General features: G+C 29.7%; 4 protein-coding genes across 11 annotated transcripts in view; 3 read left to right on the forward strand and 1 right to left on the reverse strand.

The window, feature by feature from the left end:
* Positions 1 to 119: 119 nt before the first annotated feature.
* LOC125070850 (tryptophan--tRNA ligase, cytoplasmic) lies at positions 120 to 4,724 on the forward strand. Its single transcript, XM_047680841.1, has 9 exons — positions 120 to 255; positions 367 to 481; positions 671 to 739; positions 882 to 1,041; positions 1,755 to 1,937; positions 2,230 to 2,407; positions 2,824 to 3,030; positions 3,354 to 3,485; positions 3,728 to 4,724. Exons 2-9 carry the CDS (start codon positions 373 to 375, stop codon positions 3,893 to 3,895), a joined length of 1,206 nt encoding a protein of 401 aa, XP_047536797.1. The 5' UTR covers positions 120 to 255; positions 367 to 372; the 3' UTR covers positions 3,896 to 4,724.
* A 1,237-nt stretch (positions 4,725 to 5,961) lies between these two features.
* LOC125071133 lies at positions 5,962 to 8,646 on the forward strand. Its single transcript, XM_047681223.1, has 4 exons — positions 5,962 to 6,297; positions 7,108 to 7,278; positions 7,447 to 7,579; positions 8,526 to 8,646. The coding sequence occupies exons 1-4, from the start codon at positions 6,021 to 6,023 to the stop codon at positions 8,644 to 8,646; spliced, it is 702 nt and encodes a 233-aa protein (XP_047537179.1). The 5' UTR covers positions 5,962 to 6,020.
* A 345-nt stretch (positions 8,647 to 8,991) lies between these two features.
* LOC125070979 lies at positions 8,992 to 14,660 on the reverse strand. The gene is made up of 5 exons (XM_047681015.1): positions 14,442 to 14,660; positions 13,610 to 13,737; positions 13,314 to 13,469; positions 9,471 to 9,546; positions 8,992 to 9,226 (listed from the first exon to the last, which is right to left on the reverse strand). Exons 1-5 carry the CDS (start codon positions 14,587 to 14,589, stop codon positions 9,111 to 9,113), a joined length of 624 nt encoding a protein of 207 aa, XP_047536971.1. The 5' UTR covers positions 14,590 to 14,660; the 3' UTR covers positions 8,992 to 9,110.
* A 5,188-nt stretch (positions 14,661 to 19,848) lies between these two features.
* LOC125071068 (papilin) overlaps positions 19,849 to 24,007 on the forward strand; it is an 84,871-nt gene continuing 80,712 nt past the window's right edge. For 7 of the 8 annotated variants that reach the window (XM_047681148.1, XM_047681149.1, XM_047681141.1 and 4 more), the window contains exon 1: positions 19,849 to 20,087. In XM_047681148.1, coding sequence (XP_047537104.1) covers positions 20,068 to 20,087 — 20 coding nt within the window. In that variant the 5' untranslated portion in view covers positions 19,849 to 20,067. The remainder of the gene's footprint in view (positions 20,088 to 24,007) is intronic. The other variant, XM_047681143.1, reaches the window with a different exon arrangement.

The following is a 24,007-nucleotide window of genomic DNA, read 5'->3' on the forward strand; positions in this document are numbered from 1 at the left end:
AACAATTTAATACGCTTTTTACACTTTATATCGAGTACAGAGTTACGAAATTGGATTATTTTAAATGTCACTTTTTGACATTAATTTTGATTTTTGACAAATAAAATATTTGGGTATTTGGCACTTTAAACTTCAACTTTGGCAGAAATTGCCGATAACCTCGTGAAAGTATTGATGAAATATAATTGCATCAAATCGCTTTTAGTATTAATTTACTAAGTATTTCAATTATATTAGGTACAATTTATCATTAAGGTAAGTCGCATTGTAATTTAATGAATAATTATAACAGATATATATATAGGTATATGTGTAAATTATCCTAAATATATATATTTTTTTTCAAATTATAATTTCTTCTTGTAGTTAACCATGACAGAGGAGCAGATAAATGACTTATCTCTAAATGAGGATGATGTGGTGGATCCATGGAATGTAGCTGGGAAATCTCAAACTGGAATTGATTATGATAAGTTGATCAGTAAGTATTCAATAAATAACTCCTTTGATAATGTAGTTAAGTTTCATTGATACCATATTAATAAAGTAATAATTAATTGACTATTTTTATATAAAAGTATAAACTGTAAAAATTAAAAAAGTTAATTATCTATAATAATAAAAATAAAAAAGTAATAATAATGTGATAAATTTTTATTTTTATTTTCAGAAAGATTTGGAAGTCAGAAGATTGATGAGGAAGTTATTGCGAGATTTGAAAAAGTAACAGGAAAAAGAGGTACATAAAATATGTAATTTTTACATAAATTAGTAACATTAGTAGATAACTAGGGTCAATATGAAGATAAAATTGTGTAATCATTCTTATGGTTGCTTCGTCAGAGTGCATGTGTGATAAATAGTTTCAAAATAATTTTCAGCGCATCACTTTTTAAGGCGAGGCATATTCTTCTCCCACAGAGATATACACAGTATTTTGAATCTCTTCGAGTCTGGCAAGAAATTCTATCTATACACAGGTAGAGGACCTTCCTCAGACAGTATGCACATTGGGCACATGATCCCATTTATGTTTACGAAGTAAGTTTTTAAATCAAAACCAATATTATATGTTTATATTAATTTTTTTGGGTATTAATTTAAGTAGCTTATTTATAAATTGTGTGACAGATTATATATTGTACTAGCTACTGCTATTAAGTGGAAATTTAATATATTTACAGATTAACTTAAAATAGTATGTTAATTTAAAGCCACTTTGTATACCACATTGCTGTATTTCACCTCCTTAGGGATAGAATATCCAAAAACGCTTAAATATGTATGTTCTCATTTTTAATCAGTATACCAAAAAAAAAGTTTCATGTTTCTAACTTAAAAATGACAGATTTCCATACAAACTTTCAAGCCCAATTTCACGCCCTTCATAATTCGTTCCTTAGACCCACTAAGTCTACTCAATAAAACAATCCTACTCACCAAATTTCATGAGACTAAACTTAAGTTCACACTCGACATGATGAATCAGTCAGTCAGTACTTGTTATCTTATGAATATAGATTTCAATCAATTGTCTCTATTTGTCATTTTCTAAATTCAAATAATTACATTTCTAAAAGACAAATAAATGACAGTCACTGTTTTTCCTTAAATATAATTTATGCTATTAAACTGACTAAATGAGACTTAATTCATTCAATGTTGAATTTTAAAATCTTTCCTAATTTTGATACACTTACTCTCTTTTATCTGAATGATGAATAAATCTTTAATGGCTAATTATTTCTGAACAGATGGTTACAAGAAGTATTTGATGTTCCTTTAATTATTCAACTCACTGATGATGAGAAAATTCTGTGGAGGGATATTAAGGTTGAAGATGCTCGGCAAATGGCTCACTCTAATGCCAAGGACATTATAGCAGTTGGTTTTGATCCTTCAAACACTTTCATCTTTAATGATCTAGATTTTATTGGGTAAGTAAAATTGTTTAATAATATTAATAATCTTTATTTAGGAGGAACATGGTATGCTTATTATTATTTTTTATTATTGTTGCCACTAGCATGTTTCGCAAGATCCTTTTTTCTTAATTCTTATAGTTTAGTTACAAATATTGCTTGGTTAGTAAATTAAAGTAAAATTATTTTTAAATAATCAATTATGTATTCTTTTACTTTAAATTAGAAGTTGAAACAGGTAATAAATTTTAATTAATTATTAAATTATTAAAATTAGATTTTTCTACTGTGGCATTATCTTTTTCAGACAGTGTCCAGCATTTTACCAGAACATGCTAAGAATACAGAAATGTGTTACTTTCAACCAAGTGAAGGGTATATTTGGTTTTGGGGACTCTGATATCATTGGAAAAATTACTTTTCCCTCTATAGAAGCTGCTCCAGCATTCTCAACAACATTTCCCTTTATTTTCGGCAATAAAGTAGTAAGTAGCATGAAATAAATACATACTTTTTTGTAACACCAGATCCGATCCATTATAATGAATCCTTAAAATTAATGTTGTCGTGATTCTTTTTGTCATTTATTTTATTCTATCTTGAAAATTAAACATGGCCAATGTTAGTTATCTATAAAGATAGATAAAATTTTATTCCGGATTTTTCTGTAGGCATATTTAATAACTGCCATTTAGACATAGCTCGCAAAAAACATATACTGAATATTTTATATACTTTAAAAAGATTGAATACTAGAACATTTCATCCGCAAACAGAAGAAATAAACTAAGTGAACACTTCTACAACGAAAGTATATATTCATTCATATGCATCAGTTTGTAATACTGTATGTAAGTAAACGTCTTAAAAATCGCGTCTGTAATCGAACCCCTCATTCCAGGTTCCTTGCCTCGTCCCGTGCGCCATCGACCAGGACCCGTACTTCCGCATGACCCGCGACGTGGCTGCGCGCCTGAAGCTGCCCAAGCCGTCGCTGCTGCACGCCACGTTCCTGCCGGCGCTGCAGGGCGCGCAGCACAAGATGTCCGCCAGCGACCCCAACGCCTCCATCTTTCTCAACGACACGCCCAAGCAGATCAAGAACAAGGTAATATATACTAGTGACATCATCCTATTATATTATATATTTATTGACATTCGCAAAAGCACATATTAAATGTTATTGAGTAACGAAAACGCTATTAAGACAGAATTTTACTAAAATATTAAATAGGACAAATATATCGATTTATTTAATTTATTTTTTCTTGATTAAATTTCTATGTATAAAAGTAAAATTGCAAGATAAATTTGTATGTATCTTGCAATTTTACTTTTAGTCATATTACAGTAGGTAAATTAATCTGGAAATTGATCATACAAGAAAATAGAATTTAATCAGTATTATTAATTTTCTATGGCATTTCACAGATAAACAAATATGCTTTCTCGGGCGGTCAACCAACTGTCGAGGAGCACAGAGAGAAGGGTGGTAACTCGGAAGTAGATATCTCATTCAAATACCTAACATTCTTCCTGGAAGATGATGACAGATTAGCTGAGGTAACATTCTTTAACACAATTATGCTGTCACAAAACATCAAACCTTTTTTTTTTTAAAAAGGAAAATTTATGCTAGTGACTTTTAATTTAAAAGAGCTTATGTGTAAATCTTTATTTATAAAAATTCTAAAATATTTACTCTTTTATATTTTAAAAAACAAAAAAATACATTCACATAATTTTATTAATTAGTTACATTTTCTTTAAAAGCTTAGTTACAATATTTTACTTCTATTTTACAGATTAAAAAATTATACGAATCGGGTCAAATGTTAACTGGAGAATTGAAGAAAATAGCCATAGACACCATCACCCCCATCATACAAGACTATCAAGCGCGAAGGGCCAAGGTCACGGACGAAGTTATGAAAGAATTCTTTGCTATACGGAAATTAAATTTCCAATTGTGAAACAACTTATGATTTTATATTATGAAATATATATTAAAAAATGTCCGAATATTCAATAAATAAATTAAATCGATATTGTTAAACTGTTATTAACGCGTTGCTCTGCGGATAACATCTCAAGGTTCAGTACACGGGAGGTACAAAATACAAATACTCGGTTTTATCTTATAATTGTATAAAGGTATTTATATATAATATAGAGTTCTTATTAATAAGAATAAGGCAATATGACAAACAAATATTTATTTAAATTTCTCCTTATAATAATAAAAAATAAGAGTTTGAAGACATGAATCTTAACCAATGTTTCTCAGTTCAAACCCGAGGAAGCAGCGGTCTGAAGTCTCACGTGCTTAAAATTTGTGCTTAAAATTCATCTATTTTCATCATTTTAATGATCTTATAAGGTTAAGCGATGAAAAAAAACATTATAAGGGAATTGGCATGTGTGATGTGGTGGAGTCAGGTCTAAATTCTTGGAAAATTTGCAGCTGAAAGAGGCCTTAGCCCAGCATTTACAGGCTTACTTGTAACCTTATTTTTTTTACAATAGCAATAGACTTGTGTGGCGTACTCCCGGTGTGCTGAACTGTCGGCTTTATTACTAAAATTTGCGAACATTTTCAAAAATATTTTAATAGTACAAGTTCCAATATTTTTTTCTAAATGAATACTTAACGTAATGCTTTTGTACTACAATACGGTATCAAAATATACTGAGACTTAGTTATTATAAGATATATTTTGAATATAAAAAAAAATCTTATATTTATTTTAGGACACTTAATTTAAATATGTTACTTAATATATTCGATATGTTGTCATAACAGCATTTAAATTCCTCAGTATTTAAAATTTTTATATGAACATGTGCTTTTTCTATTGATATCTTTGCTTTTTTGTAAAAATAATGTTCTTCATTAAACAAGTGTATTATGTCATAATATTCTTTATTTAAAATTCAAAATGTACTTTTTTGTTAGTTTTTTTTTTCCGATATCGTAATTTACATATTAATAAATAATGTATTAATCAAAGTTAATTTATTCTATTATATATTCGTAATGTTAAATTTAAAATAACTATTTTTTTATTATCGAGGCTAAAATTTCTGAATGTATATTTTTCGGTTTTTTTGACAAGTTTTTTTTTTTTAATTAGTTTTCCTCAGACTGTTTTTGTCGAGTTATAACATGTGTTCAAAAATATTTCAATGTTCCATTACTTGACCATATTATGATGACAGTAAAGCGAGGCGCAGCGCCCGGGTTTTTTTCTCCTGCGCTTTGGATTGATTTGCCTTTATACTTTTTTATTTAAGTTAAAATTAATAATAACTTAATGATGCAAACATGACTTATTCACAATGTAAACCCGATTATATTTCATGTTAAATTTCCTTTGTATGTATATATATGTCCACTTCTGTAAGGCCTTGTTTATTTGGCTGTGGTTAAAGCGTAAAGAATTTATTTTTTGCAGAGAAATAAACTACGAATCAATCATTTTTATTTTGTTTTATTTTCATAAAACAACTCTTTGTTTATTTATAACATTTAGAACTATAGAATAATTGACGAATGGGTGGTGCCTATCAAAAGAGCATACATACAGGTAGACTATCAACAGCTTATAAAAAACAATTATATTTACCAGTGGTAAATAACTTGAAACAATGAAATTATTATGATTATGAATACCTGAAAAAATAGGTTTTCAATTACAAAAATAATAATTGATACAACTAATTTAAAAATGACATCGGTTTACAAAAACGATAAAGAATTCTTGTGTGTGAGAGTGAGAACGAAGCAAACATAACAATACGAAAAGACAAAACCTTTCTGAACACTAAGAAGCGTACCACAACACTTGTGTACACAATACCGACTTTGATCGAATATACATGACAATAGAACAGCAGAGTGGTTGACACAGTTACACCTCACAACAGGTAACTGGTGGACGAAATTTGTGATATTTTTTAAACCCAGACTTATAATTTGATAGATTAAAATTATACTTCAACTACCTCATGTACTACCACAGGCATTGTGAACAATCCGGTTAATTCACACTTCTGCCAATGACGGTATTACTTTAAATTTTAACGATAGTTAAAGAAATGTACAGTCAAGCATACGACGACTCGCCGTTGCCATTAATAGCGAATTACACAGTTATTAAGGAGGCGGCAATAGAAGATAAGAGAGAGACAGAAGATCGTGTTATTCTTGAAATTGGAAGACAAGATGATAAGCCCAAAGAAGAACTCACTTTTTCTCATAAGAAATATGATAAGACGATTTCGCATCACAGGTCATATATTTTGGAAGATTACTCAGAACCGAGAAGGATTACGTATTTTAGGCCTCATGAATTGGAACAATCTTCCCATGAAAGTAAGTAAAGCATTAACTTTGATATTCATATAAGATTCGTCTTAGATGACTCTATTTTATGTGCCCCACTTTAGTTTTACGACTTAAATTTAAAAGTTTTATCATTTATAATTATAATATTCATGTTTATTTCGTTTGGACACATATAGGTTGAAATAGAAAAAAAGAAACCAAATTATTAAAAGCTTTTATTATGTCTGCGGCTCAAATACATTTTAAATTAGTTTTACCCAACTGACAGATCTGAAATTTTACACATTTTTAGAAGTATAACATTATATTATACTTACTAAATATAATTCGTTTTAGATTCAGATTAAATATGAGTTCGTTATTAATGATAATTTTATTTTTTTAAAATATTTATTTATCGAATCTAAGCTATTTAAAAATCTGCATAACGCCATTTCTAAATATTTAAAAGTACCTGTCCTTAGTAATTCAAAAGATTTGTCTTTTTATTTATGTGTTAATTTGTAAGTCAAAATCAAAATATACTTAATTCCAGTAGGCTTTTACAAGCACTGTTTAATCGTCCTTTTACACAACTGTATTAAACGTAGAGCTACCACCTATTCGGAATATAGATTCTATCAAGAAGTTTGAAGAACTTGCTAGTTGCAAGTAAATCCGATTACTCTTTTCCAACATTTGAGATAGTAAAATTCAATTGTATATAATATATTCCGAATGAAAGTTAAGAAGTATTAGGTCCTCGCTTTTTTATTACCTATATAATTATATGTTGAATAATATGCCTTATTTATTGATGTCATTTACGAACGCAATATATTATTGTTACAATTTTAGGTCTAAGATACATAGAGCACGAAGAATACAGGGACGTCAACATGATAGATGCAGCTAGTTCTAAATCTTCTATTGACTTCTCACACGAATCGCACGATAATGGTAGACTTTCTGATGATCAGCAAGACGCCATTTTGAATTGGAAAGAGAGAGCAATGCAGCTAGAGAAAGGTATGTTTATTTAAGGACCTGTTATGAAACATTGAACTTTCTTTCAATTAAGTACCTATTGTTTTCGTTATTCATTAATATATGTATTTACCACTAAATTGTTAAATACTATTTATACTATAACGTAACTGCATATCAAAATTTATTTCGACTTTTAAATAATTACAGAATACAAGAAAACAGCGTGTGATAGAGAGAGGACGCGAATGAGAGATATGAATCGCGCATTTGATTTGCTTCGTTCAAAATTGCCAATAACGAAGCCTTCAAAAAAGAAGTACTCTAAAATTGAATGTCTTCGGTGAGTATCTTTGCTAAGGGTTTCATGGGGGTTTTTATTAAATTATCATTTTTTTTTATTTGATGTAATAGGTAGACGCGTACATAGACATTGGCGCTGTTAGAAATATTAACCATTACCAACATCGCCAATGCGCCACCAACCTTGGGAACCAAGAAGTTATGTCCCTTGTGCATGTAACAGTAACACTGGCTCACTCACACTTAAAACCGGAACACAACGATACCAAGTATTGATGTACCAGGTATTGCCAACGGCATAATACCCGTAGTGGGTTGTAGTACCTACCCAAACGAGCTTGTACAAGGCCTGCCACTAAGTAATCGATAAAAAAAGAAAATGTACTTTCTACACTTAAGACAAAAAAAAAACTCATAATTTGTAGGGTATACGTTTTAACATACATATTTTATTTAACAAAATGTATGAGTCAGCATTTAAAAATAATGAAAGTTTTAAGTAATTTATAGTCGTGGTCTACACCAGAGTACATTTTGTGCGTAAGATATACATATACCGTACAGTTTTTATTTTCCCCTGCAAATTAAGGAGTTGTTTATTAAATTATTTTACTTGATGGTTGGGCTTCGTGCAAGCCCGCCTGGGTACTACCAACTCTTGTGTGCACTTGTTCTACAGCCAAACAGTAATATTTAGTATTTTTGGGTACCGATTTGAAGGGTGGGTGCAGTCACAAAAGATATAACATCTTGGTTCCCAAGGCCCATTGCTGATTTAAGGAATGCTTTATATTATTTATAGCTCATATGTCTACGGGCGGTAGTGACTATTTACCATCAGGGGCCCCATTTGTCCACTTGAATAATATCAATTTAAAAATTACTGTTTTGAGTTGCTTTTTGATACATTTTATTTTGTATGCCTCTCAATCTAAAAATTACGTATTTTTTAACTGTATACTTTAATCAAGGTTACATATTTTCAGGATAGCAATATGTTATATCCGTCACTTAGAGTATATGCTAGCTGGCGGATGTCCAGAGGAAAACTCTACTTTTTTCGATCCCCAAGTCATCGAGGAGAGGCAAAGACATCAAAGATTTTGACTAATAGATATTATTTTGCGTTTCGAATAAAATATTGTTTTTAAAGTGGTTGTTTTTAAAAGCGAAAAAATAATAAGTAATCTACAAATATACACTAATTTTACTTATATTAGTAATTTATGACAGTGCGTGCCCTTTTTCCTTTTTTTTATCGGCTCAGTCGATATGCAAACTATTTTGACCATAGGTAAGGTGATTAGTAGTTTTGAATAATAAAAATAGTCATTATTTTAACAACCGATCGACAAAATAGTACAAGTGGGATATCAAAAGCAAAATTCTTTAGACTGCTGTCATAACTCAATTCAAATTTATTCTTACACAATAGTCAAGTTACGACATTTATCAAAATATATTTAAAAAAAATCTCAAAAAATTGTTACACATGTTTCATAGCAAAACGTACATATTTCAAAGTATTTTATATTATATTGTCATTTATATCTTACAAAAATCACTTATTTTCAACCGGATTTTTTCCTAATTTTTCGTTCTTTATCCAGTTCAGCCTGTCGTCTTTCTAGAGCTTTAAGATAATCAATGTATGCACATTTGATTATCAAAGGTACTTTTACGACACCTATAAAATAATATTATTAGACTATTTTGTATACATTTTTATAAATAAAAGATACGTATTTAGAAAAATATACTTTCAATTATGGGCCTTCTTAATCGAGTTTTTATTTAATTTACATAAACTTTCCAAAGCGAATTAATGAAAATTTAATTAAGGTAATACTCATGAGAAAAATAAAAAGGAATAGCAATAAGTTGAGTGTCTTTACCCTAAAATGACGATTATGGGATAAGGGTTGTCTTACCTGAAAAACACGTTGTAACAAAACTTTTGTACAAGGCGTACAGTGGTGCCAGAAGACTCTCAGAAGATTCTTTTCTCTGGAAATAACATATATTTATGCATAGAAAGAATATAAAACGAACAAGTTCATTTATTACTTTATGCACACATGGTTTAAAAATTGAAGTGCAAGATGAACTAAGGGGTAAAAAAGGTTAAAAGCGTCAATGTAAAAAAAAGTAAGGAGGGTTTTGGTAGGTATTTAAATATATTTAACAAACTAATGTAACAGTAAATAATATATATTTTTGTTCTTAGGGGAAATAAATAAATCGAAATCTGTACGTTCTTCAAGCTGATATGGAGATCTATTATTTTTATGTCTGACACGTTCCCAGCACGGTGTAGTAGGAAGACACATACTATATTAGCAGAGCCAAAAAGTGCCCCTTGAAGATTGTACTGAATGGATATATAAAACAATATTAAAAAACTAAAAATATAACATTGATATATTAAATTAAATATACTTTATTAAATTAAATAAGGTTAAATGGAAGAAATTCCGCCCATGAAAAGCCGCTTCCGGAAATTCGCTACCTTATTAAGAAACTCGCCTCGAGATTAAAGTGCAAATAATCTTATGAACTATTTTTGTAATAATTACTTATGAACTAACTATTTAATTACCTTTCAATAGATATGATGATGTAGATTTGATTATTTCAACATTTTTTTTGTCATTAATTTATTAATGCAAACCGTCGGCAAATGTTTTCATAAAACCTACACCGAAATGTAAAAAAAACTGTTGCGTAAATCTAAAAATACGTATAATTTATAAATAGTAATAATTAATAAACTTAGCAAATACGAACATTGCGGTTTTTTTGTGCACGACATTGTCAATGATATGACCCATTTATACTAGGGAGTTATCAACGTCAAGGAAGTCCCTTCCTGTATTCAAGGGTTTGCGTCGCATGTATGTATACAAATTATAGCTCTGGCATTGGATTCAAATCTGGGTTGCATGTTCAAGGTAAAATGTAGGTTTTCTAAACTTCGAAATAAAATTTATATTATTTAAAAATACATAATAATACAATATTTAGATTAGTATTGGAAGCGATATTTATTTATAAACAATCATTTTGTTTACAACAAAGAAGAGGATAGATAGAGCCGACTGGTAATAGGCAGGTAGAGAGTGAACGAATACTACAAATGCAGGGAATGACGTCCCTCGTATGTAGCCTGCGCGAACTTACTAGGGAATCATATAAAATGTAGAGACATTGTTATCACAAGAGATGTTCTACGAAAAGTTTAAATATCATCGATTCAGTGCGGCATGTACCAACTAGGAATTCAGAATGAACGTGCAGTTTCGAGTAGAATATAACAATTTCAACAACGTTATAAAACCATTCGCCCAGGCGCTCTTTCTGGGGTAGGACGTTATCGAGTTGTATCTGGCACAATACGAAATAGCAACGTTGGTCATACAGAGTTACTAGATACTAGGATTACAGAGCTAGGGAGTAGTCGTATCATTCAGCCATTCGGCCCATGGCTTGTAGTCGGGGATGGACGTATTACGCTAGGCAGCACTGTACACGACGAGTTCGACATTGGACAGAAAGGGATTCAAAGTACTAGGAAAACATAGGTTGTTTGGAGGTTATTATAATTCTCTTTTGATAAGTCAGTAATACTTTGTATTTCGGAGATTTGTTACTTTTAAACAATGTTTTAAGATAATTTTTAATGTAATTTATGATCTTATCTCTATGAAAATATAATTTCAAATGTACTCAATATTAAAATACATTATATAATAGAAAAAATAAAGACTAATTTTATGGAATATGGAATTATTTCAGAATATTTTTTATATTTTATTTTTAGTTTCATTTATTATGCTAAGTATACGCTACTCGAATGAACAATCATTTAGAAATATCTACTAATGAGCAAATGAAAAGAGATTAACACGTTTACAGGAGAGTTTCGGTCAGCCTGAAGAAAGACTTATTTTTTAATTTTGCCTATTTTACTGATATTCTATTGCAATAGTAATGTAAATTAATATTTGAATATTCTAGTGAAGCTTGAAATACCGTTATTTATGAATAAGTCAGCTAGAGCCATATAGAGCAATGTGATTGTTTATGCTCAAGTATATAAATCTTGGACTTTATGGTTAATTGCTCTGTATATCTATTCAGTTCTTACATCACATTTCTAAATTTTTAGATTATTAGAAATACTGCCACATGTGTATCAACCCGCATTGGAGTAGTGGTGTAATATGCTCCAACGGAGCTCCTTAAAGGGAGAGGAAGCCTTAGCCCAGCAGTGGGAAATTTACAGGCTTTTACTGTGTTACTGTGAACCACCTTCCTTACCAATGTATGACATCAATGTGCACATTTCATCGCTCCTCCTCCTCATTGTACAAATAATCATCAAAATTTTGCTTTCAGCTCAGGTCATTGATAATTCAGGTGGATTTTAACGTTGATGACCCTTGGTTTAGTTAATATATTCCACTATCTCGTCGTTGTCGATTAATTTCAATTGTAATTTGAGTATCTACTCATCACGATTTTGACGTTATTTTAGGTCTTATATTATAAAAATACCCAAACTGTATGTTAGTAATATAAACCCACCATTATTTTAAAATAACAGGAAACGATTACTTCAGATTTAGAAGATTTGGCTTACTTTGCATTTATGAATGAAAGACGCGCAAGATATTATAGGTGTCTGTCTCTACCGTATGTATACATAAACTGAATTAATAATATACGAGTGCGTAAAGACGCGTTAAAGGATATTTTCAAAATGCGAAATTATTCAAAATTACATCGAAAATAAAGTAAAGTAAAGTTTGTTTCTTCGTATTTAAATTAAAAAAAAAAAACTATCGCCTTATAATTTGCTTCTCCTTAAACACAAAAATAAAAAATTTACGAGTCGAATAAAAAAATTTGCATGGGATATATTTTTGAAGGCCATACCGTAAACTGAAACTTTCAGAAAGTACCGACAAAATGTGGTATCTTCAGGCACTTCCAATATTATTACGTTTTGTAATTAAAATAACATTATTATATTTGTATTATGCAGGTTTTATGGACATGTAATAAATAAATAAGACACCCGTAAAGTAATTTCGCTATGTACGTTTTTAAGAATATTTCTCCCTAAAATATTATATATATTATTACTGCTTGATCACGCTCTAGTACCAACTAAACTTGGCAATTTACCAGGAAATGGACTATCAAAATCAGCACAAATATTGCTCTACAGAGGTCATGGACTTTTTTTTTATCCTGGACGAAGATAAGTTTCTGTCATTATACGCAAGGTTTAAAAAGTTAATATAAAAAATGTAACAGATATCCATTTCAAATGAAACCAAATCAAAATAAGTAGAAAGTAGTCTACCTACGAGAAGCGACAAGGAACTCTCTAGTTACACTTTTTATAATACACGTAATAATTTAATACTTGGTGGTAACAAGAACTATAAAGAACTATCTTATATTCAATGCATGAAAAATAATACTTTAGTTAAAATAATCATAATATTAAAAGGACAAAATTGATAAAATTATCAAGTGTTATTTTTAACCTTGTTTGTGGGATTGCTATGACGACGCTATGCCGGTTTTTAAACTGAAACAACTGGTGACGTAACCATGAATACTAGGATTACATGAGTTCAAAACAGGTAGACTTATCAACATTGTGTCGCTACAAAGACTCACACAGAGCTAAGCGCACGCTGTATATTGAATTTTATGCTCTAGATAAGTAGACTTTATTTTCAAATTTTATTTTTACGTACTATGACGTTACCACACTGGTCAAAAGTGGGCGGACGCCTAGTGTTGATACTGCGAATGTATTCCTGCCAACGTCGAATGCATTCTGTTACGTCTCGTTGATCGCCCCATACTCCTTGTGTATGCGTAAAGTAAACAGCGCCTACCAGGATACCAGCCTACGGATGAAGTTATAATTCACTATTACTTAAATGGTTACTAATAGCTACGAAATGCTAAGGAGGTATTCATTATTTTCAATTGGGAAATGACTCCGCATAAGTTTTTTTTTTTATTTTTAATATTTTTTGTTACTTACTTTAACAGCGTACATTAGTTTGCCATGTGCATAAGGCATTTTTGGCAATGCTGGTTTCTTTCCACTTTTTCTTAAGTTGTATTCTTCCTTTGTGCAAACTTTAATGCATGTCGGATGTAAAGGAAGTTCTGTATAAAGTTTTTTTATAATTAATTAATTATATTAAATAGAATAATTAACCTAACATATCTGTAATATATTATAATATTTCTTTAATTATGTATTTTATCAAATAAATAAAATTCTTCATAAGTATTTTATTAAAATACCTTACGATATAAACGTATGGCAAAAAGGTGTCAGTCAATCAGTCAATTTTGGAACACGAATTGTTACATAATTTGTAATAATGACTAGGATAACAGCGGCGTGAGGGAGATTGTACAATGTACGTGTAAGTTACAATATAGCTTGGATTTTCGTACAAGTTAAGACGGAAGAAAGAGATAGAGTGCTACTAGCAAGGAATTCTCTTACAGCTATTCGGGTTTCAAGAGATTTTTTCCTCTCTTAGATAATAATAAATTAAGTGTAGTTTTAAATCTATAAAATAAAATAATAAATTCGTTAAATGTTATTATAGTAGTAGTGTTTTTATTTTTAAAATGTATTAATATGTTTAATGTTATGTTATAAACAAATATTAAACAAGCATTATATGCAGTATTTAAATTTATTATAGGTAGATTTTATATGTATAATGGAGACCGTAAAATTAATTGTTTACCCATTACGTATAAATAAAGGTAACAAAGAAAAAAAAACCAATCCGAATGTCAAATGAGTTTTGGTAACTAGGAATGCAGGAAATAAAAGAAGCTAATAACATTACCCGTAACACGAGAACATTCTATTTTCTGTATTGGACTACATTTATCGTAGATTTGCATGTCTGGTTTGGGATGGTTTATATGCTTTGCTAGGTTAATGGTTCGGCATGCCTCGCATCTTATGCGATCCGGGCTTAAATTTTCACACATTGTTAACAATTTTTCTAAGAAATGAAATTGTAAAAATACGAAGAATTTAAAAGACAGCACAATTTTTTATTGTAAAGTAATATATTTGACAGAATTTTTTTCTTTTTAATTTAGAAGAGAATTTTGCAAAGTGGAAATTAGGGATTAGTTTTCGTCCAAAAAGGTTTTTTTTATCTATTATTTATATAATAAAATATATACTGATAAATAGCTGCGATTACATGCAAAAAAAGTTGATTATGACAATTTACGTATAATTATGTATAATTTAGGTATAAATGTAGGTTTTTATTGAAATTGTACTTGGTATACTCGACGTATAAAACTTAGTAATATATGTAAATCGTCATAACTAATACTTTCGCCTTATCTCAAAACGTACATGTATGGTCATATTTATTTGCCTTGGTAAGCTGGAAAGGAATGATTGATAAAAGATGATGGTTTTTGGACTTAAGAAGAGCACAGTTTAGTGCACCTTTACATAATAAAACCAAGGTCTTCTCCAAATGTCAAGTATATACGTTTTATATTTTAAGCTGTGCGTTGATAATATAAACTCAGAATTTTTATTTTTATGTTACTGAGCGACGGTATCCTCTTCTTTAAGGAGATGGATTAAAAGCTGATTCGATCTAGCTCTTTCAGCGCGGGTCGGTGGATAAACGTGCTTTAATTTCATTCGAAAATTCTGTAATTTCTGTAATTAACGTACTGAAATCTGTATTTCATCACATCCGAGTATTAATTAGATTGAAAAACCATATTTTAATAAAATTAAGGACACAAAACGCTCCTGCGAAAAGATCGCAGTTGCTTCGTATTGTAACCGTCTCGACCCGATCCGTGTATACCCTACTATACTCTACATAATAAAGAAAATTGAATGCAGTCTTACTAATGTATTAAAGAAGTAAGTTTAATTTCTTTGTTGATTTACCGGGTGTTTTCAAAGCTATACGATATCAAAACCATTACTTATACGAGATCACTTGTATCTAAGGTTTGTGTTGCCTACAATAATGAGAGTACACATATTAGGTAGACTACAGAAGTCCACGACTGCATATATCCATCGTTAATGATAAGGGTAAACGAGCTCATTGCCAACCCGTCAGGGAACTACAATACTTAGTATTATTATATTCCAGTTTGAGTGAGCCAGTGTAACAGCAAGCAACATAATATGTCACGGTAACGTGTTGACGATGTAAGGATTGTCAATATTTCTTATAGTGCCAAGGTATGGGCGTAGGTGGTCACCACCCTTTTCAATAAAAAATCTCACCATAAATTGTTTCCTTATTTGAAAATGTACAAATAACAAAATGCATCCTTGTCATTCTTATTATTACAGAAGATATATCGAATGACATTATCTGCAATCAACTTCAAGTAGATACTTTATAAGCAGGGCTATAAAATTATCATAATTCATTTGATCCATCTATTGCTGATCGAAGACAATAATATGTTAATTTTTATATTAAATTGCTATTAATGAATATTTTAAGTCTTCAAACTACTAATATTAGAAGTAGTTGAAAAAGAAAAATACAATTTAAATTTCTGTATCGAAGATAATATTAAATGTTAACTTAATTAGGCAAGAACAGGACGGAGTTTTAATTGCTACATAAATCTCTTTATAACCAAATTATAATTAGTTTAAATAAGTGAAAACACAGTTTTAAATATGCCATTGTACACTTCTCGAATTAGCCCAGGCTGTAAAATAACACAATTATTATCCTGTCCGTGGCTATTAAATTAAAAAGAACACCGTAAATTATAAAAGTCCTTGTCCTCAATTAACTTTTCAAAATATAAAAATGGTTTTTATATGAGTCAAGTTTTCTCGCGATTTTGGCTATGCTCCGAAGAAGTCTGTTTAGAGGCTCTTCTTTCGGTGTGACCGCCACAGTCGTGAAGAAGACGGCTAAGTGATTGAAAAAGGACCGGACTCGCTTCGTGGGAGCGACGGAGGCTGTATTCTCGACTTCAAGGAGAAATCTCCTGAGCCACGTAGGAGAGGACAGCACAGGAATGGATACAAATATTTCGTGGGTTTCCTTTTAAAAAAAATAGCTAGCTTAATAAGACTATTCCTGTATGATAAATGTACCCATGAGTATTGAAGCTCCGGATCATGAGGTTTAGTTAATAAAAAGGTATTTGGTTTTACCGTCAATAAATTCTCATTAGTACCCTAAAAGTTTCATAGATGACAGTGCTTTTTCTAGTGCTTGAAAAAGTACGTGAATGCGTTGTTTCGGAGCCTGAACTGTAAATTGCTCCGGTCGCAGCAGATTGCCGCCCTGTTGGATTAGGAGAGTGAAAGTCTCAGTAGTATTTCCTGCGTAGTTAGGAACAATTTAAATGCTGCACTGCCATCGAAACTGGTCATCAAGTCAACATATATGGGAAACAAGCATAACCTATGTTTTGTCCGAGAAACATAATTTTTATTAAGCTGTCCCAACATGGTACGTTATATTGTAAGCGTCCCTATAAATTGAATAAAAAAGATTTGGGTTATTCCCTTTAGGTATATTTCGTCATAATTAGGAATAAATATCATTGGGTTACTAATAAAAAAATCAAATAGTAACGTAAGCACGCAGTAACTCGTGGACGGATGTAAGCGTGATATGCCCACGCGCACCGCATCCGTTTGTTGCGCAAAGCGAGTGCTTCCGTACTTCGCTATCCTAGATAACGTTTTAAATTGCGAAATTTTGCCAAATTTTAGTATCTTACGAGATTATTTAAAAATTAAATCGATTTTAATTGCATACCCATTGAGTTTTAACAGAGAAATTCCGGCTTATATTTGATGAAAAAGACAAAAATCCTACACTCTACTAAGTCTTAATATCTTACGACGAATGTTAGTCTCTAATCGTTTTAAATACCCAATTTAATTTGTCCTTATGTTAACCTAGAAAAGGTCAAATCAAATGAAATCAGAGTAGTTAAAAAAATTACATATTTCTGCGAATATAAAAGGATGTTCTTAATGTATTTGGATTTATCTCAGTTTGATACTAGCCATTCAATAATATACATAGTTTTACTATTTGCAAGCAGAATTAATATTCCAAGTCGTATCTTATAATTAATGGTCGTTTTGACTTGATGATCTCGTAGGCTACTTATCTCCTCCATCCCCTGACGTGCTCGGTACGTATCAGGCATTATAATTTATATGTCAAAAGCATAAATATGAAGATATGACAGAATTTGTGATACCAATAAAATATAATTTTATGGAACTTGCTTTATTCTATACGGATTATTTATTTTAAATAGTTTTACGGGTGGTAAGGCTTTGTGTAGGCCCGCCTGGTAGGGGTTTGTCAACTTAGTTCAAACTTATTAACTTACTTACCAATTTAGAAAAAATACCTTCGTAATTAATATTAACGAAAAAAAAATGTTGGTACAGTGATTTGTACAATTTTTTTATCAATGTTGTATTCTCTAATTTCAAATTGTTTACATCTAGATCTGGCATTATATTTAAGACACAAGTTATAAAATGAAACAGATAATCATCTACATACTTAAATTTAAAATTAAGATGTTAAATTTCAAAACTGATCCTAAAAAAAAAATTCAACACTGATCCTATAAAATCAAAATTGTTTCAATATACGCTACTAATTATAGACGAGTACGTTTTATACTAGTTATTTTATGTATTTAACAAAATTTTAATTAATAAAGAAGTGTATTCGTGTTTACAAAACATTTTCTTTTCTTTTATTATTACACCTGCTTTTACTATTTATTAATTCTACTAATTCAAAATAGAAAAAAGGATAAACAAACGCTATTTTTATACATATAATATAATTTGTAATAATAAAATAACCACTATTTACTAAACTTATATACACGGTACATATACTAAAATAACATTTTTTACAATTTTTGTCTGTCTGTTTGTTCCGGCTAATCTCTGGAATGGCTGGACCGATTTTGACGAGCCTTTCACTAACCGATGTAATATGGAGTAACTTAGACTACTTTTATTTTAGAATTATATATAAAATAATAATAAAGTTATAATTTTAAGTTTTTTTAAGAGTTTATTCAAACGAAGCGAAGTCACGGGCACAGCTAGTCTAATATAAAATTATACAACTTTAATATAGGTATTTCAAATATACATATATGTAGTAAGTATAGTCAAAGTAGAACTTTTTCAGCCAAGAAACAATCTCCTTATAAAAAAGGAAATGAGTTTGCAGCTTTAAAAGGTTTTTTATTGCTTTAGACTTGTTTTCCTATTTCTTATGACTGTGATGATAATCTCTGTAGACGTTAATCGCTAAACAGACACTGTAGAATAAGTTAAACAACCTAGCAATAACTTAATTATTGATTAATTATTAATATATTTGATTTACTTGGGATTTTAAATTAAACGTATTTTTTATGCTTTCAAAAAGTACTCATTATGTATCAAGCTTATACCATAATTTACAAACTTCACTAATATTAAATACATAGATCTTGTACCTTGGGATTATTTAAGCGTTCCATTTTTAAACGTACAAAACACAATAAAAGAAAGTTACTTCATAAAACGCAGAAATGGTAACTATATTTTTTATTGATAGTCGTAAAATTATTATTACTACCTACTTTCAATTTTGATTTATTGTTTTTTTTTTAATATTGTTGAATACTTAAACAATTAAAAAAATATATGTATACAGCTATACACTCATACTCCTCTTACGTTATACATGATAAGTATTTAAAAAGGAACAACACTTAAAAAAACTTTTATAAATAAATAAAATAATTATATCTCCATACCCAGTTTAAAAACGCAGAAATAAATTAAGCGAATTTTCATAATTATTAAAATATATTTGTGTTGTTAACAGTATCGTGGGCATGATAATATGTATCATGGACACGATAAAATGTAAATTTTTTATGTGTATTTGTGTCACTTTAGGCTTTCTTATCATTACCTAAATATGGTGTGGTGAATTATAATTTATTATTACCTATTGTTATGGAGGTTAGAATAATAATGGAATTATTAATAATATTAAATTTATAAAACAATATGTATAAAACTAAATTCCTTTAACAATGCAAACATCATTAAAGGGTCTTAGAACAAAAAGCTCCCGCAGAAGCTTCTAAGTCTTCATTGAGCGACGGTTTTCATGAATGGCGTCGTGGTGGGGGCGCTAAGCTTTACGTGCGCTGCGCCCGCGCCGGAGGCTGTCTGACAGTCCAGTGGAAGCAACCGCGTCTGGGTGGACCTCGCGCATAACGCTGCGAGTGAGTGCGGGAAATTCAAATTGTTCCTTTTTTAAAATTCAATATTGTCAATTCATTGATGATTTCTTAATTTTTTTTTCTTGCGTACAGATAGACTGTGTATGCCATCTTGTGGTGTCAGTTTTGTGAGTTGCGGATTTTTAGGTGATATTTCGGGCATGCTGTAAGATGGGGATATCGAGCTTAAGGTAAATTAAAATATTAGAATATATATTTTTAAAATGATCATAATACATTATACTTACTATAAACTTATTGCAAAATAACTGTGAAAGATTTAGTTTCTAAAGATTCATTTCAAATCCTAAGAATAATCTTATTAGAATTTAAAGCATTTGTGTATAATAATATCTATAGGTACCTAATATTGAAATTTAGCAATATTGTATAATATTGAAACAAACTTTTAACATTTTAACGGGCGATACGATACTTATTTTAATTTTAAAATAACGAAAGACTAACTTTTAAATTATTAATCATAAAGTTATGCGAAAAGGTTTTTTTAACAAGCTCGTGTACTTTAAATAACATTATTTTTCTTAAATTATAGTATCTACGTACATTTCGACGATTTATTGAAAATAAATCGTCGAAATGTACGTAACTGTTTCATTATTTTATATGTATTTACTAACTTTATCAAAAATATTATCAAAGATATACGTAAAGTTATTATCTTACTTTATAGTAAAAATAAAAATAATAAAAATAAAATTATTTTGATTTTTATTATTTTTAGCTCCTGTGAAATAATATTCTTCTCGTTCCACAAACAGGAGATAAAGTTTTTGCTATTAAATAATTGTTAGGCGTTTGTTAATTTATTTAACATAAAGCATTATACAAGTATAACACTTTACTGAAATGTTTTTATATATCACAATTATTATTTTTCATAAAATGTTCGCATATCTGAGCTGGAATGAATTGAAAATATTGTTTCAATTATCAAAAGCATTTTAATTTACAATTTATTGAAATTTAAATTCAAAACACGTGGAACACCCAACTACATAATTCAATTTGAAATAAATATAAATTTTATTTCTCAATGATAAGCACTTGAAAATGGCATCGACTTCTTATACTATTTAGTGCTTATAATAATTTTAATATCGAAGACTTTCCGACTTCGATACTTTTTTCATCCCATTAAGGACATTATTACGTAAAGACTTGAGTTTCATATTTGCTTATTGATACAAAGTTACTATATAACAGTGAAGAGTTTAAATAATTTAAATTAATCACTAAATATTTTTTTAAACCTTATACAAATTTATTATATATAATTAAAAGAAGGCTAATACTCGTAGCTCACTGTCTCTATGGTAAAAACTAAATACACATGTGTTATTAGTAAGAATGGATAACGAAGGAATTTAAATATTTAAAATTATGTGCTTTTTTAATAGCCAAATAAATATGCATCAGCGAGTAAATATGAACACATTATGTAAAACATAAAAGTATAAACAACATAGAACAGTACGCTTAATAAAAATAATAAAGACGTTATATTTTTAGTCTTTTTAAAACAAGACTGGCGTGTATCTTTACGACTATTATTATATGCTTTTTTAATGTATTTTTTTCAACCTGTACTAATTCCAGATTAATAATTTAATGAGATGTCAATGAACTAACCATGCCCTTAATAATGCCGAGAGTAATATTACGGTATTACCATATTTAAACGCATTATGGAAATAGCCAATGGTCGGCTAATGTAAAGATAAATTACGATAAAAAAATACAAATAAATTCTGACATTTAACACAATATAGCAGGAAAAATTGTAAAAGAATTATATATGATGATATTTTTCCGCTAGTCACTCATGAATTGATTTAAAAAAAAAAAAGTTAAATAAATATATATAAATTAAGTATATTATAAATAATATTATAATGATTCATTTAATATCCTTATATCGATAAATACTACCTATTGAATTTTGTTGGTTAATCTCAGCAGTATCTAGATATCGATTTTATTTTAATTAATCTTGCAAAATGATGATAAATATCAGATTTTATCGATAAACAAAATTATATATTATATAAGTTATTATAGATTCCTTGAATTAGTATGACTAAGTTATAAGGAGTCCAAAAAGCTCGCAAATTGGAGCGCCTGTCATGTCAATCGGCTGCGTTTGCGGTGGAAAGATCGGGGAGGGGGCCGCCCGCACGCGAACTGGATCTCCGTCCACTTAAAAAAAGGAGGCGAGATTAAAACTAAGCCTATTGTTCCTTTTATCCCGCGCCTTCCGACAGAGTGAAATTCCCTACCGCTTCATGCATAAATTCATTGCCGGTTCTGTTCTGCAGTCTCGTATAATTAAACGGTTAGCAGATTTAGATAAGGGATGAAAAACTCTTTAAAGCAATCTAACGACTACTCCTTGTGAATAGGGAATTTAATTGAACGAAAACAAATGTCAATGGATGATTTTGGAGGCTAGCGTTAGGATTTTGCGCACGCGATTTCTTTGAAACTCCGCTTAAAGATTTGGCGAGTTTTCTTTTTTGCGTGTCCAGTTTGGTAATTCCGGCCGCTGTTATTTTGAGTTGAAGCGTACTGAATATTCAATTTTTTTAATCTTTTAAGCCTAAATACCGAAACAAATATTTTACCAAATGTATCCACATCTGATATATGTATATACATTGTTATGACTACATTACGTACGTATGTAAAACATCTTTCACTGTGGATATACATATACATAAAAGGATATAAAGTACTCGAAGTATTATGTTTCTATTTTTTTTTATTATGATATTATTTAAATGTATATTTTATTCCAAGAAATAATATTATTTTATCAAAAGTTTAATATGCCTGAAATTATATTATAAATGTAATGGAATTCGTATTTTTTATAGATTATATTTTGCTAGAAGGAATAAGTCATTTATATCCAAAAATGGTAAGCGTTAACCTTCGGCTAAAGCTCGTTCGACGACTTACTCTTCAAGAAAGATTTAAAAAATCTTATGTCGTGTTACTGACAATTCGTCCGTAATTATTAGCTAATATATTAGTTCCTTTATGTCGGCAATTTTACCTTCATTTTACTTACCCTTTTGATACATCCAAACAGTAATACAAAATATTTAGAACAGTAATACAGACGATTTGGTGGCTAAATAAATGAAGAATGCTCGATCGGGCTATCAATAAATCATTTTAATAATATTTAATTTTATCCCGGCAAATAGATTTCTAAACCACCTTTTTTTTTAATAAATGTAATACATAAATATATTTTAGCATTTATATCCAAAAATATAATTCTTTTAACAGACATTTTATTATAAATAAAAAAAATGTAAAACAATAACTCACTATGAGCCCCTATTCTCAGTATTTCAAATATTTCGAGAGCCCTCATTAAGCGGAATTAGGTCATTCTTCACGACAAACAATGCTTTTCAACCATGTTTTATGACTGTTGTATAACCTAGACCAAATGGCGTTTTAAAGTGAAGCAAACGTTTAGCTAAATTAACTAAACAGAGGCCTAAATACAAATAGTAATTGGCTAGCTCAGAAATGAATACCGTGGGATCTTAGAATAATGAGTTTGCACTAACATTTAAAGAAACGCTCATTTAACGAATAAGACCTAGACTGAGATGTATAATCGAGCGCCTGAAAGCGAATCTAGTGCTTGTGAAGCTCTCGGCGTTTTATGTACCCCTGGTACTTGTAGGTACAAAATAAGACCTAGGTCTAGACTTTAGACGTGGCGTAGACGTTGAGTCATGCACAGCGTTGGTTTAATAATATTCTTGATATACTCCGCCTGTTTGTGAATATTTTGCGATAGTGATATTTTTTAAATATTTTTAATATTTTTATTTAGCTAACTTTAAGTTATAATTTAACTTTGAATAATTGATAATAATAATATTTGGTTTTATTTAATGTGAATATCAATTTATTAAATTAGAAATAAATTCAAAGAAAGCTATTCCTTATTTTATTCAAATCGATTTTCAATTTCTTCGAAAAATATTCAGGATGCACTGAATCAAGTTTCTCACAACCAGTAAAGTATGTGTCTAACGGTTTTCCGGTTCGTTTCCCGGTACCG

This window comes from Vanessa atalanta, chromosome 18 (genome assembly GCF_905147765.1).
Source record: "Vanessa atalanta chromosome 18, ilVanAtal1.2, whole genome shotgun sequence".
Taxonomy (NCBI): domain Eukaryota; kingdom Metazoa; phylum Arthropoda; class Insecta; order Lepidoptera; family Nymphalidae; genus Vanessa; species Vanessa atalanta.

Bases quoted from the DNA above. Each gene is read 5' to 3' on its own strand.
- LOC125070850 (XM_047680841.1), top strand. From the start codon at position 373: ATGACAGAGGAGCAGATAAATGACTTATCTCTAAATGAGGATGATGTG. The intron at 740-881 runs GTACATAAAATA...AATAATTTTCAG, and splicing joins AAAAGTAACAGGAAAAAGAG to CGCATCACTTTTTAAGGCGA. The intron at 3,486-3,727 runs GTAACATTCTTT...TCTATTTTACAG, and splicing joins ATGATGACAGATTAGCTGAG to ATTAAAAAATTATACGAATC.
- LOC125071133 (XM_047681223.1), top strand. From the start codon at position 6,021: ATGTACAGTCAAGCATACGACGACTCGCCGTTGCCATTAATAGCGAAT. The intron at 7,279-7,446 runs GTATGTTTATTT...AAATAATTACAG, and splicing joins AGCAATGCAGCTAGAGAAAG to AATACAAGAAAACAGCGTGT. The intron at 7,580-8,525 runs GTGAGTATCTTT...ACATATTTTCAG, and splicing joins TCTAAAATTGAATGTCTTCG to GATAGCAATATGTTATATCC.
- LOC125070979 (XM_047681015.1), bottom strand. From the start codon at position 14,589: ATGTGTGAAAATTTAAGCCCGGATCGCATAAGATGCGAGGCATGCCGA. The intron at 13,738-14,441 runs GTAATGTTATTA...AACTTTATACAG, and splicing joins AGAATGTTCTCGTGTTACGG to AACTTCCTTTACATCCGACA. The intron at 9,227-9,470 runs GTAAGACAACCC...ATTATTTTATAG, and splicing joins TGTTACAACGTGTTTTTCAG to GTGTCGTAAAAGTACCTTTG.